Source organism: Osmia lignaria, chromosome 5 (assembly GCF_051020975.1).
Source record: "Osmia lignaria lignaria isolate PbOS001 chromosome 5, iyOsmLign1, whole genome shotgun sequence".
Taxonomy (NCBI): domain Eukaryota; kingdom Metazoa; phylum Arthropoda; class Insecta; order Hymenoptera; family Megachilidae; genus Osmia; species Osmia lignaria.
This window is the reverse complement of record NC_135036.1, coordinates 11256929-11269707: the sequence shown is the minus strand read 5'-3', so window position 1 is coordinate 11269707 and position 12779 is coordinate 11256929. Positions and strand designations below refer to the sequence as shown.

At 34.0% G+C, this 12779-nt stretch overlaps 2 protein-coding genes across 5 annotated transcripts; one reads left to right on the top strand and one right to left on the bottom strand.

Moving 5' to 3' along the window:
• The first annotated feature begins 450 nt into the window (after window positions 1-450).
• On the top strand, window positions 451-2403 carry Gos28 (golgi SNAP receptor complex member Gos28). 2 transcript variants are annotated; one of them, XM_034325401.2, is made up of 6 exons: window positions 480-607; window positions 860-917; window positions 1233-1408; window positions 1468-1649; window positions 1736-1804; window positions 1917-2403. In XM_034325401.2, the coding sequence occupies exons 2-6, from the start codon at window positions 914-916 to the stop codon at window positions 2152-2154; spliced, it is 669 nt and encodes a 222-aa protein (XP_034181292.1). In that variant the 5' UTR covers window positions 480-607; window positions 860-913; the 3' UTR covers window positions 2155-2403. The 2 variants fall into 2 exon arrangements, with proteins under 2 accessions (XP_034181291.1, XP_034181292.1); XM_034325400.2 differs by lacking the exon at window positions 860-917 and having other exon boundaries at window positions 451-607.
• Window positions 2404-5164: 2761 nt separating this feature from the next.
• sno (Protein strawberry notch) lies at window positions 5165-11987 on the bottom strand. 3 transcript variants are annotated; one of them, XM_034325382.2, is made up of 11 exons: window positions 11740-11987; window positions 10946-11163; window positions 10370-10451; window positions 10186-10293; window positions 9887-10114; window positions 9408-9671; window positions 8967-9334; window positions 6357-8890; window positions 5937-6250; window positions 5724-5855; window positions 5165-5653 (listed from the first exon to the last, which is right to left on the bottom strand). In XM_034325382.2, exons 2-10 carry the CDS (start codon window positions 10946-10948, stop codon window positions 5749-5751), a joined length of 4008 nt encoding a protein of 1335 aa, XP_034181273.1. In that variant the 5' UTR covers window positions 10949-11163; window positions 11740-11987; the 3' UTR covers window positions 5165-5653; window positions 5724-5748. The 3 variants fall into 3 exon arrangements, with proteins under 3 accessions (XP_034181273.1, XP_034181272.1, XP_076544367.1); XM_034325381.2 differs by having other exon boundaries at window positions 11788-11987; XM_076688252.1 differs by lacking the exon at window positions 11740-11987 and having other exon boundaries at window positions 10946-11318.
• Between the last annotated feature and the right edge of the window lie 792 nt (window positions 11988-12779).

Genomic DNA, 12779 nt, shown 5'->3' with positions numbered 1-12779 from the left:
ACCAAACCAAGCTCTTAATTTATCTGAGCAAATCACACAACGTAAGAAGTACTTGAGTGTCTCTTCATTCTACTGTACGAAGAATATATTACGAATTTCAATGTATTAATAACTATGTGCTCACCTCACATTTTTGCACTATATACGTACAAAAAGACGGAAATACAAATTTTGAAATTGATTACATAAAGTAATTGTTATAGTAAGATGATTCAATATTTCTTTGTAATTTTGATAAGATTTAATAAATTGTAACAGGTACAGTTTGTTATCTTACCTTATCGGTAACATGACAATGGATACCAACTTTATCAAAGCTTACCGACTGTCGGTGGAGAGATCGATAAGTCGGTAAGTAGTAGCTTCTGCGGTTTTCCGACAGGGTGTGCTAGTGTCTTCGGAAAATCGATCGGTATGTTGTCGAGTAGTTTCCGCCGTTTTTAATTAGATGGCGCAAGGGGTTCAAGGTATCTACTGCCATCATCTGGTCCTGAAACTGTTATGTCGTATATTTAGTAGCTATCCACATATCGTAAGAAAGAAACTGTCGCGTTCGTGATTTACGAACAACAAATGGCTAACGCATTAGGCGCAGTTGATTGGGAAGGTAGATTATGTTTGACACGAATATTGCTTTCATTAACATATCTTACTGTTCTCAATCATTACACCTAAAAAGTTTTGTACCAAATAACATCACACCTTGTTTTGACATATGTCATTTTAACGTTAATTAAATTATCTCCATTGTATCTTACAAATAATTGTAATTTTAATTTAATGGTTCTTATTAAGATTAAATAAAAGCTGAGAATTTTCACTTTCCAGATATCAATTTCAAATATTTTACTTTTCTCAGGTCAAGATTCAATGGAAACAAAAAGAATATAATTGCGAGAATTTTTGCGCTTATATGTGTATGTAATTATAGCTATAACATTCGTTTTATACGATTTTTAAATAAAATTTTGTAATAAATTGTTTTATACCAGTTATTATATAAATTATATACTGTTAGTTTTCTTAACCCTATCAGACTAGTTTATCAGTAATCGTTTTCATCAAACATGAAATGAAATTTCGATTTGTTAATTATAGTTGTTTGTTCAATATTTATATACTGAACTCAAGCAATACTTTTATTTATTTGTTATTAAAGGAATTGGAATTGTTGTTGCTGTTTATGCTGTGTCATTAATAATTTGTATGCTAACTTATTCTACTTTTTTCAGATTTAAGAAGACAAGCAAGACATTTAGAAAATGAAATTGATGCAAAATTGGTAGCATTCAGTAAGCTTGGTGTTAATACTGGATCCAAGCTTGTTAACTCTGATGAAGTACCACTTTTGGATGAAGAACATGTTTTTGAAAACATGGCTTCTGAAATAGAAGCATTGCTTGCTAAAGTAAGTGCAAGATTTTAGCATTAAGTTTTAATAATCTAAATTATATGTATTTGGTACAGTTATTCTCTATAAATGAGAGAATGGGCGAGTTACAGCCAAATGGTGCTGCAATGCTACACACAATGCAACGTCACAAAGATATATTGAAAGATTACAAATTGGAATTCAGTAAGATCAGAAATAATTTTGCAGCAAGAAAAGATAGAGAAGATCTATTAGGAAGTGTTCGTAAAGAAATTGAGTACGTATAAATACTACATTGTAATTTAAAATTATTACATCGATTTTTGAATGTTTCATTGAATTTATCAATTTTTCATGAAATAGTAATTACAAAAGTGCAAGCGGACTAAACCGTCGGGAAATGTATTTAAAAGAAAATCAACACATTCACAAGTGAGTATAATTCACTGAAAATTGTATTTTTGCGCATACTATAACTGATAAAATGATGAAAATGATCCTCTTTATTATGTGTGGTCATATACAAAATTAACTGTTTTTTCAGTTCGGATCGTTTAATCAATGATCAGATAAATATAGCGATGGAAACGCGTGATCATCTGATGACTCAGAGACAAACGTTCAAGCGTCTACAGACCAGACTTAACGATATTTCAAATCGATTTCCGGCGGTAAATAGTTTGCTACAAAGGATAAATCTGCGTAAAAGACGAGACTCTCTTATTCTCGGTCTCATTATTGGATTTTGCACATTTCTTATGCTGCTATATGCTTTTCATTAAATAATACCAAAGTACTTCCGCCCCTATGAAGTTAATAATTCATCGATGGGAATGCATATATGTAGAAGAGGTATTTGGTGACTGTATTTTATGACATATAACAGATAGGAAACGTTGAAATTGAAAAAAAAAAAAAAAATGCCTGGTTATGCACGATTATGTGTAAATGAATTATGAATGGTCGAGTGAATGTTTCTGTCCTTATAAGAAAGTAAGAAGAAATGTTAAATTGTACAGTTTTTTTATTACCTAACATAAGTCGTGGGTCAAACCATGTAAAAAAAATTTAATCCACGATTGACATGTTAATAAACGTTAAAATGAACGGTGGATATTTTACGCATTTTAAAATTATTTGTACTTGTTTCGATCTCCTATGTACACAGTTCTATTATATAGCAATTATCAGAAAGAATTTTAAGTATGCTTATGCTTCGTGAAACAAGACTGCAACCATGCTTTTTTTTAAAAAGAAAGCTTTATAGAGTTGGAACTAAAGAAACTAAAACTGTATGATTTTATATGTAAAAGAACAACAAAAAAACTGAACAAAAATCTTAATTAACTGCTGCAGTACAATAGACTGATACTTATATAAGACATTTTATTTGCTATTTATATAATTTTATGCAATGCACAATACTAAGTCTGCGCTTGCAACAGAAAACAATTTACATGGTTTTTCTTTTCTTTTACGGAAATCCATTGTATTTTATACGTCAATGAATTAATGTTTCTCGTTAGCTTTTCGCGGTACAACATATATGTACGTTCAAAGCAACAAGAGGGAAAAGTAGCATACGCATCATTATTATTTTAAGTTACACAACAATGGAGGAAAATAATGTTAATGCGAACGTTATAGTAATAATAGTGGGTTTGATATTCGAAAGATCGATTTCTTTAGCACTGTTTTTCATTTTTTTTTCTTCCTTTTCTTTTTCTTCTTCTTTTTTTTTTACTAAGTATTGATTTTACATACACAAACATTTATACATGTATATATACACATGCAAGTACATATATATATGTATATATGTATAGCATTTTCAAAATCGCTCATTCAGTTTCACAAAACACAGCACATAACGAAAGGGAATCGTTTCGGCAAGTGCAGTGCCTGTTTCCACGTATACTAGATACCACATTTATAAATTACACCTTGTCTGTAATAGGAACTCAAGCAAGAATTGTAAAAATATTGAATATAAGGTACACGTGTGACCTAAAACTGCTTTATATTCTTTAATATATATATTTACACTTTGAAATCTTTTCATATAAATCACAAATCACTTTCGGTATTAAAATTTCGTCAACCGACATTCTCGTTCCCAATTAGTTTCATTAAGAATCTCCACGTTTGTAATAAATTAGAGAAATTGAACGATATAAAACTGAATGGATGTTTTATCAAAATAACCGATTTTGTTTTAAAATGACAAAAAGTATTGAAAACGAACAAATACTAATCGAATAAATCATCTCTGTAATAATATATTAATAAATAATTTACTGGTATCATAAATGATTACGATCGAATTTTACAAAAGATAGAACACAATAAAAGTATTCTTATTTCCGCTACGTAGTACACGTAAATAAGATTTTTCTTTTCTTTCTCTTGTTTTATAAATGCAATATGTAGTGTATCCGTAGAAACGTAGTAGTTTATCTTTCGTACACTACGTCAAAACGATGTTTTTATTGTATTAAGGACAATATTACGAAGACAGGAAAATATTCACAGTGATAATTTCCAATTTTACAACGTCTGAAATATGTGAACAAGTTTTATTCACAATAATCTGTTCTTCTAATGGAGATTCTACTTAAAACGAATTCTATCGATTGCTTCGGAGTACTCTATCTTTTTTTTTTCTTTTCCCTATTTAATATAATCTGGATCTTCCCTTTGTTGTTACTGTTTTTTCCGTCATAAATGATAGATCAGAAGATCTAATTCGTTTAGTACTCGCCCAGGCGTACAAACAACAGACATCTACTCAATATACATGCGAATTGCATGACTACCTTATGATTTCTGAATATAAATATACTGCCATATGTATTGTTGAATCTAATCTTTTAATGCCGACTACTCATAAATTGAGAATATTGGGAGACGAGATTTTCTCTTTTCTTTTTCTTTAATTATTAATGATTTTTTCAATTTTCGTGCTAACGATATTATCAAATTACTTCTAATAAAAGTAGAAAAACAAGACAAATAAAATAAAATATTCTCTCAAGTCTGATCACGGAATTGTGAATTTAAAAAAACAAAAATTTTACGCTACATTGGCACTTCTTTAAAAACAATAAATATTTATTTAAATATATAGCGCAAAAATGTTATCTCGTCTCTCTATTTCTTTGTAATAGTAATAATAGTTTGTTTTCAGTGGGGGTACTAGCACTAATAATAATAGCAGTAGTGTAATAATATTAATGGTAGCAGTAGCAATGGTCATTAATTAACTATTCGATCAATTCAACGATTAAATAAAAATTGGAACAGTTGCGTATACATCTGTACTTTCCAGCGAGAATTGATCGTTTCGCACTGCGTTTTTTATATAGTACTAATACTACTTAATTTTTTCTCCGAGTTATACTTCGGTTAGTTAATCAGTCACAATACACGAGTAAGCGAACTCTTTCCTATCTCTAAGATTTCACAATCGATTCTCACTGGATGTTGCTTCGTTTTCCAAGATATGATTAGCGTTAAGATACAGTTTTTTTTAAATCGTACGAATCACTAATTTCATTTCGTGCTTCCTCGTAAAAATCGCGTTTCTTTTCATGTTCCATTTCTTAATTTGACTGATGCATAAAATAAAGCTATCCCACACTGACTGAAATTAACTCACACGCGTGATTTTCAGAAATGTAATCTAATCTGTCCTACACGTGATAATACGAATCCTAATATCCTTTTTTTCGTGCACAGACAAATTTGTTTCATATATAATCATAAACTGTATAAAAGTAAGGTTTCTAATAATTTCTGTCCTTTTTTTTTTTTTTTGACAACGTGAACAAGGTGAATGAAAATACAAAAAATGTGTACCCGGTAACGCCCAAATCAATGCGAGCGTAATTTACGACTAAAATAAAAAAAAATTCTAACTACTTACGACATTTGTATATCAAGATGTGACGGGCGAGAGAAATACGTTTCGTTAAAACTTATAAAATAACAACGTGAGAACCTAACGAAGAGATACGTTTAGATTTCAAAAATCCATAAATCGCAAATGTTCGTGTCACGCATTCATTTCACTCGTCATATTCGATAGGACAATAAAACACTGGTTGGTAGATGGTCATCTGAAAATCTACCTTATAACATCTCGATAATTAACACGTTAATCCATGTTTTCGCCATGCATTTGCAAGTGCACCCTCTCCTTATATGTCACTTTTCTTGAAAAACTAAGCAGAGGGATTTGTCCACTGTACGTTATATTCTTATTAATCGCTTCTTTTGGTCCTGTTTTAAATAACAAATGATTATTAATAATCGTTCTATTTTAGTTCAATTTTATAAGATCGATTTTTACCTATGAAAGCGAATTAACGTGATGTTCAAAATGTAAGTTCTTCGGTGTTTTCAGAATCGGATGAAAGTTCTTGTCGTAATATTTCCATACAGGACTTTGGAATAAGAGTACCAACTATCTTCAATCCTTCGTCTGTTAAAAGAAGAAAAAAGTTGATAAGAATTCTGAACAATTGTGAAAATTTGACAAAACAGTATTTAAATAGTATATTACCGGTCCGTAACCGCACAACTTGCATCTTAGAATTGTGACCAGAACGTGTCGCGAGAATACTTTCTACCCGACTCCATACGCTTAAAACTGAACCTGACAGAACATTATAGGAACGCCTTCGAAGACCAACCTCGCAGTCCATACCAATAGTTACGTTTTTACAATTACCGCGCCAATAAGCGTGAGAACACGTATCTACAGAAGCTTCATACTGTTGCGACCAGTGTGGTTCTGCTTCATCTGACGATACTTTCTTATATTTCTTCTCTAATTCGCCTAGAGTTTCTTGTCTTAATTGTAATCCTGTATTGGGCCTTAAAAAAAAGAAGAAGAAGAAAAAAAAAAATATGTATCATGATAAAACTTATTTTTAAGTTGTAATCCTTTTTTTTCTTTCAAGGAAGAAATTAAATACCATACCTATAAACCATGTACAATTGATCTTTCTTGCTTTCAGATTTCTTTTTTCCACCAGTTTCTACAGCAACAGCGAGGATTGCCGTTTGTTTTCCGTTACGAATTTGATGACTCAAATAAAATCCCTCTTTGGACCCTGTTAATTCAGAAAATTTATCTATCGCTTCAGACCAATTCATTCCACGTTCAACGTGTACAACGTGGAGCTCGGTTGGCGCTTTTCCAGTGGCATGTTTTCGTAAGAAACGATACAATTTAACCCTTTTCACATTTTCTCCAGAAGTACCGAGATCGAGTATACCCATGTCAAAACGACCGGTCTTTTTCGCTTGCGTGACAATCGCGTTCAACGTGTCGGTGAAATATTTGAACAAACGGTTTTGCAAATCAACAGGCATACCGAGAATACGATTCAAAAATTTCGACATGTTATTATAGTCTTTGTCCAATGTGAGTACGCCAGGTGTGCTTTCGCTATTGCAAATCAAACCAACACCCACCAACGCTTCAGCCACGTCTTTGAAGAAGTCTCCATGATAATCTTGAGGTGGTGGTACAAGAGGCGGTTCGTACTTCATTATGGTTCTCATTGTTGCTTCGAGAGCGGCACGACCATATTTATTATCGATATTAAATTGTGAAAGGTCTCTCGTTTCCGTGGCTCGTCTATCTCCGTGTGTAAGAGCGCCGAGACTTTCCAGACGTTTCGCTACAATAGATGCGAATCGCCGTTCACCTGCCAAGTCCGAAATAAGAAATATGTACTCTGGTGCATTCACTTGATTCGAACGATGCGTTCGTCCAAATTGCTGGATCGCTCTATCGGCACTCCATGGTAATTCAAGAGTAATATGCACTCGTCGCATCTGATTTCTAGCTCGTCTATCACTTTGCAATGATATACCACTGCTAGCTGCTTCAGAAATAATGGCTACCGTTTTCTCACCATCCATAAACCTTTGTTTTTCTGTTAAATTAAGCGTTTCCAGAGGTACATCTACTTCGGATCTAGATTCGTATTGAATAGTGCCATCTTCTGTCTGAACAACCCGCCCTTTTCTACCAGTCATTTCAGCCACGTTTTCTGGACCACCAAATTCGTCTATCAATTGATCCAAGGTATTTGGTGGAAGTCGATCGCCTAGTTCCTCCACTTCTACCAGTAATTCTTTTTTCATTGTATAAGCGCGCTCGACCGCGTCTCTTGACGGTGCTCGATTACGCGTTGCCGCAGTCGCAGGCGGGCCACGTTTCTTGACAGGTTTCTTTTGTTTTTTCGCACCTTTCTTCTTTCGTCGTCCGTCACCTGAATCAGAATCCGATTCGCTGTAATTGAAAGAAGAATCGGAAGTGATGTTACTCTCTTCGTCAGATTTATGGTCATCTTCGCTTTCGCTACCACTCTGTTTATATTCTGAACCAGAACTATGACCACCGTTTCTTTCGTCGTCAGTGAAATCGTCGTCTGATGGGAATGTACGAACTCTTTTCGAAGCGCGTTGAGCTGCTTGTCGTACAGGTTTCCTTTTACTACTACCAGCGGAACCACCGGCACCATCGATGTCGTCAAGGTCCTCTAACCTTTGCATTTTTGATGGTTCGATACCAAGAACTCGATGTATGTGATTACGATCCGATGCTGGAAAATGTTTTTCCACCAACGATTGAAGCACTCCCTTCGCGGTGGAAACGAAATCGCTAAGTTCGCCATCGTCGCGTTCTAATTGTTCCAATGTACGAGCTTCGCCGGTGGATTGCAAACCAATAACTACGCACTTCCCACATTTTACGGCCTCTCTCGCAACCGCAACAGCGTGTTTCACTTTAGCTGCGATGCACAAGTATTTGAAAAAGCGTTGATGCGACGACCAAAATTGACCCCACATTGTTTTCTTCATACGATTCTCAGCATCCAACAATTCAGCTGCTTCTTGAAACCTTTGCATAGCTTCGACCCAAAGTCGGACAGAGCGATCATATACTTCGGTAAATTCTTTGGATAATGGTACTTCTTCTATTTTAAACGCTACACCATGAAAACTGAGCTGTCGAGCAATGTACATGCCTCGTAATTTCATGTCCATCGCTACGATCTCCATTGCACCTACTCCTCGTTTTTCAACAGCAGTAATAAAATCGTTAAATTCAGGAAATGGTGTTCCTTCGCCCCACATTCCTAAACGTACCATATAGGCCATGTTACGGGGTTCGGAAGCACCTGTGGCACTGGCGTATACTACTCTAGCTTTAGGAAGCTTATTCTGCAATTCTAAAACTGTCAAACCAGTTTTGGTAGGCTTTGAGCTACCTGTTGGACACAAATTCTTTGCACGGTGACACTCGTCAAAAATAATTAGCCCATCAAAGTCTTCTCCACACCATTGTAAAAGTTGTTTTAATCGACTTTTATATTTTCCCCCACTCTGGGTAGATTCTCCAATTAAAGCGGAATACGTACTGAATATTACTCCCCTTTTTACATTACCATTTACTGCTGACGAAATTTTTGCATATTTAAATTTATTCAATGCATGAACCTATAATTATATTACCAATTTAGAAATCTTTTGTTAACTTCAATGAAATTTTTCATTTAAAGTAAAGATAAAATACCTCAATTTTTGATGCACCAATGTCATTCAGATCACGTTCTGCATCATATTTCAGATCATTCGAAACCGAAACCCAAATAGCACGTTTTCGTCCTTTTAAATAGTTTTCAAATATGATACCAGCTATGGTTCGTCCTTTACCAACTCCCGCACCATCACCGATCAAAAAACCAGCACGCGAACCGTCCGGTAAAAGATGTTCGTGTTGCTGAGATGCGTACGTTATTGATTCAAGTTGTAACGCGGATAAAGCTCCAGTTCGTATCGTTTCTTCCGGTATCGAAACTTTATACCAAACATCTGTTGGTTCAACACTGGATAACGATGCAGTTTCCACAACAGGATCTGGATGCTTCCGTCCAAGTTTAACTATTAAACATTAAATTGATTGTTATGCAAAGGAATATGTATAAAGTAGCATTTAAAAAAAGAACAAACGTACGTTTAGTAGGCATATAATCAGCATACGTTTCCGCAACGCCCATATCTTCGTCGTCTACTTCTTCTTCTTCCGGTATAGTTTGTTGTATATTCATTTTAGTGGGGTCCCCAGCGTTCATCCATAATTGTGACACAGCTTTACCTGATAGGCCAGCTGGCCAATTTGGATGTAAACCGTTTTGGTTTAACAACTGAACAAGGGGATTCACACCCATGTTCATTCCAGGCAAACCCATAAAACCACTCATTAAGCTCATATCCATGCCTAGAAATTAATATACATAAAACCTCCTGATGGTATGATTCTTAATTATATTTAAATCATCATATACAGTAAAAATATACTTTCATCAAGAAATTTCGCCATGTATGTGCATAAATAATTTATACATACATTAAATATGTACTTCATTTATACAAAACAACAAAAATAAAATCATTTTATTGTGTTATACGTGTAGTAAGACTACTTGTGCTTACTTGGTGAAAAAAAGGCTGGATTGAAACCTGCAAGAGTTGCTAATCCTGGTGGTAAACCGTATGCTCCACCAGCAGCAGCTAACTGACCTAATTGACCTAACTGATTTGCATTAACAAATCCAGGTGGTACACCTTGTGATCCTCCTACACGTACCATTTCATATCCTGGTGTTGCAGTCTTAGTTACTAATCCATCAGGGATTTTATTTCCAAATTTCTGATTTAACACTGTTAAAAGAATGAGGTATTTTAATTGATATAATTTATACACTGATAAATGACATTAAATTTATTCTTACTGTTCATTCCCCCCTGCCCCTTTGTCATGACATTAGATGGTGCATCTGCAGGTTTTTCATCTTTAATATTTGCAATCCCAGTTGCAGTAGCAAGATCTTTCCCACCACCTAAAAAAGTTATATATTTTATTAGAATAAGTTCACGATAATGATAAATACATTATATTTCAGGAACAAACTTTACCTGGAACACCCATGTTATCAGGATCTTCATCCTCATCACTGCTGCTGTCTTCATTCATTGCATCCTTGTCCCTTTTGGCAGACTAAGGAATAATTTTTTATTGTTTTATTACTAGCTTATTATTAGGTAAATAATGAAATCACTTCTTTTTTACTACTATTGTTGTTACAGCCATTCTTAAAATTCAATGAAGTAACGATTAATTATATATTTCAACTTAATTTAAAATTAGTTACAAATTTTCAAAATATCATGCAATCATTAATTTTCTTTTTATTTACAACCACCAATATAAATTGTATCTTTTAACAAATATCATAAACAATTTTTTTTTTTTTATAAACCTTGTTTGAGTTTAGGAAACATTGAGAAGAAGGATTGGGAAAAGGGAGAGGGAGAATAGCGTGAGTCATTTAAAATTACAATAACAAAGACAGTGTTTATTCGCAATATGTATGTATCGCGTCTATAGGTTAGTTATACCAAGAAATGAATGCTCAAAAAAAAATACATATATGAAAGAAGCGCGCCTTCTTATGAATAAGTGAAATGAAATGATTATAAACAAAAACTTACCATGGCAAGAGGTTCTTTACAATTCTTACTATTACAATAAGTTCAAAATAAACGAATACTTTGATGGAACACCGACGGTGAATATTATTTTTGCTGTGTAGCCGAAGATGCTGACTGACAGTGCACGACACTTTTTTTCCTCTCAAGAATTTCCAGTATTGTGTTTCGTTACACGGACATCACCCAGTAATGATCGAGTACCCAGTGACTTGTGCGAACTAGGAAATCACAGTGTGAGAAATTATTGTGCGTTTAGGCCGAGCCATTTATGCGGTCTAAACTAAGCACACTTGAAACGCGTTCGCCAAACACGGCTGCCGCCATCTTGGCTTTCGCCCGGCCCACGGTGCACCGCGATGCAAATACAAAAACACACGCTGCTGCTTGCGGAATATGATCGCGCGACGTTGCCAGTTCTATGCATTTCAGGGGACGTTTCTAGGAGTGCGTTAACCAAAAAATTCTACCCTTTTTAAGGAATAATTAATCAATACACTTTGTTCAATTTAATCAGCGGTAATTTTTCATGATCATCAAATCCTTAGAGCGTTCAAACGCGTACAAAAAGAGGCTCTGCTAGCATTTCCAATACGAATAAAAAGGGCGGAAAATTCTGACATCTATCGACTATTTCGTAACTACATTTTTCATGACAATGCATGCAAATTTAAAGCAAAACAGCGTGTATTGAGGTAAACAATATTAATAAAGTTTTTAAACGTAACAGACAGCATTAATAACTCAATATATTCACAAATTAATAGCTGTCAGTGTTACAAACAATTTCAAAGTACCTTTCAATTTCATTAAAAAAATTCGACTGACGTATTTGTTTTTAATACCATTTAAATAAATGATTCTTCGGTTTACACGTTCCTCCGCGTTTGGTAGCAGAAATTACACATCACTGTGACAAAAAGTAGCGAAGAAATGAAGAGACAAGTCGTTGGCACGTGATGAATTAAGTACTATAGTTTTAACAATTGCTTATTTGAGCACGTGTTCTTCCAAATCACAATGAGCAGTAAACAAACTATGTATATCGAGTATCATGTGTTCGTACGCGCGTGGTTACACTTAAATGAGTATAGCCGTGTAGACACTTGGCAACGCTGCTGAAGCGCCACTCTGATCGTTAGTTGATTTAAAGTATTCGCGGTAAAAAGAAAAGAATATGGCAACTAACTCTACACAGAAACGCCGAATAACGCGTATTTAACCAGATTCGGAATTGTTTGCTAAAATCAGACGATTCCAAATTATTTCTTTACTAAAATAATGCATATATATTTTGTATTCTGCGTTTGCTTACCTAAATCTATCTAAAAAATAACATCGTTCTAATACGATCGATCCGAGCTTCGCGCCGCTGACAGCGCCACGTAACGATCAATTCCTGTATTAAATACCATTGGGAGATGATTTGATTTTACTAATTTTACGTCATGATTGCAAAATTTCAATGTTCTCAATTATCTTCAATTGATACACCAATGTACTTAAATATAAATAATTATTTTTGTTCATTACTTAGAATTTATCACTGATGCTTTTCATTTCGATACCAAGTGCATGAATTCATTCAAATATTTGTTAATTGACTGCTTATACCAGTCATCTACTAATATGTTCAATTTTCATAACAAAAATGTACAGAGAATATTGATATTTATTTATCTCATAGTATAAAAGTGTAATAAATTTTTTTACCACGTTTTTTTATGTAGTTTCTTTATGCGTTTGTATTTTATTCGACTAATCAAATTCAGTTCTCAATAGAATACTTGTTTTTTTTTTAAATTACATCATATACATTAAACAAATTGTGCATGTA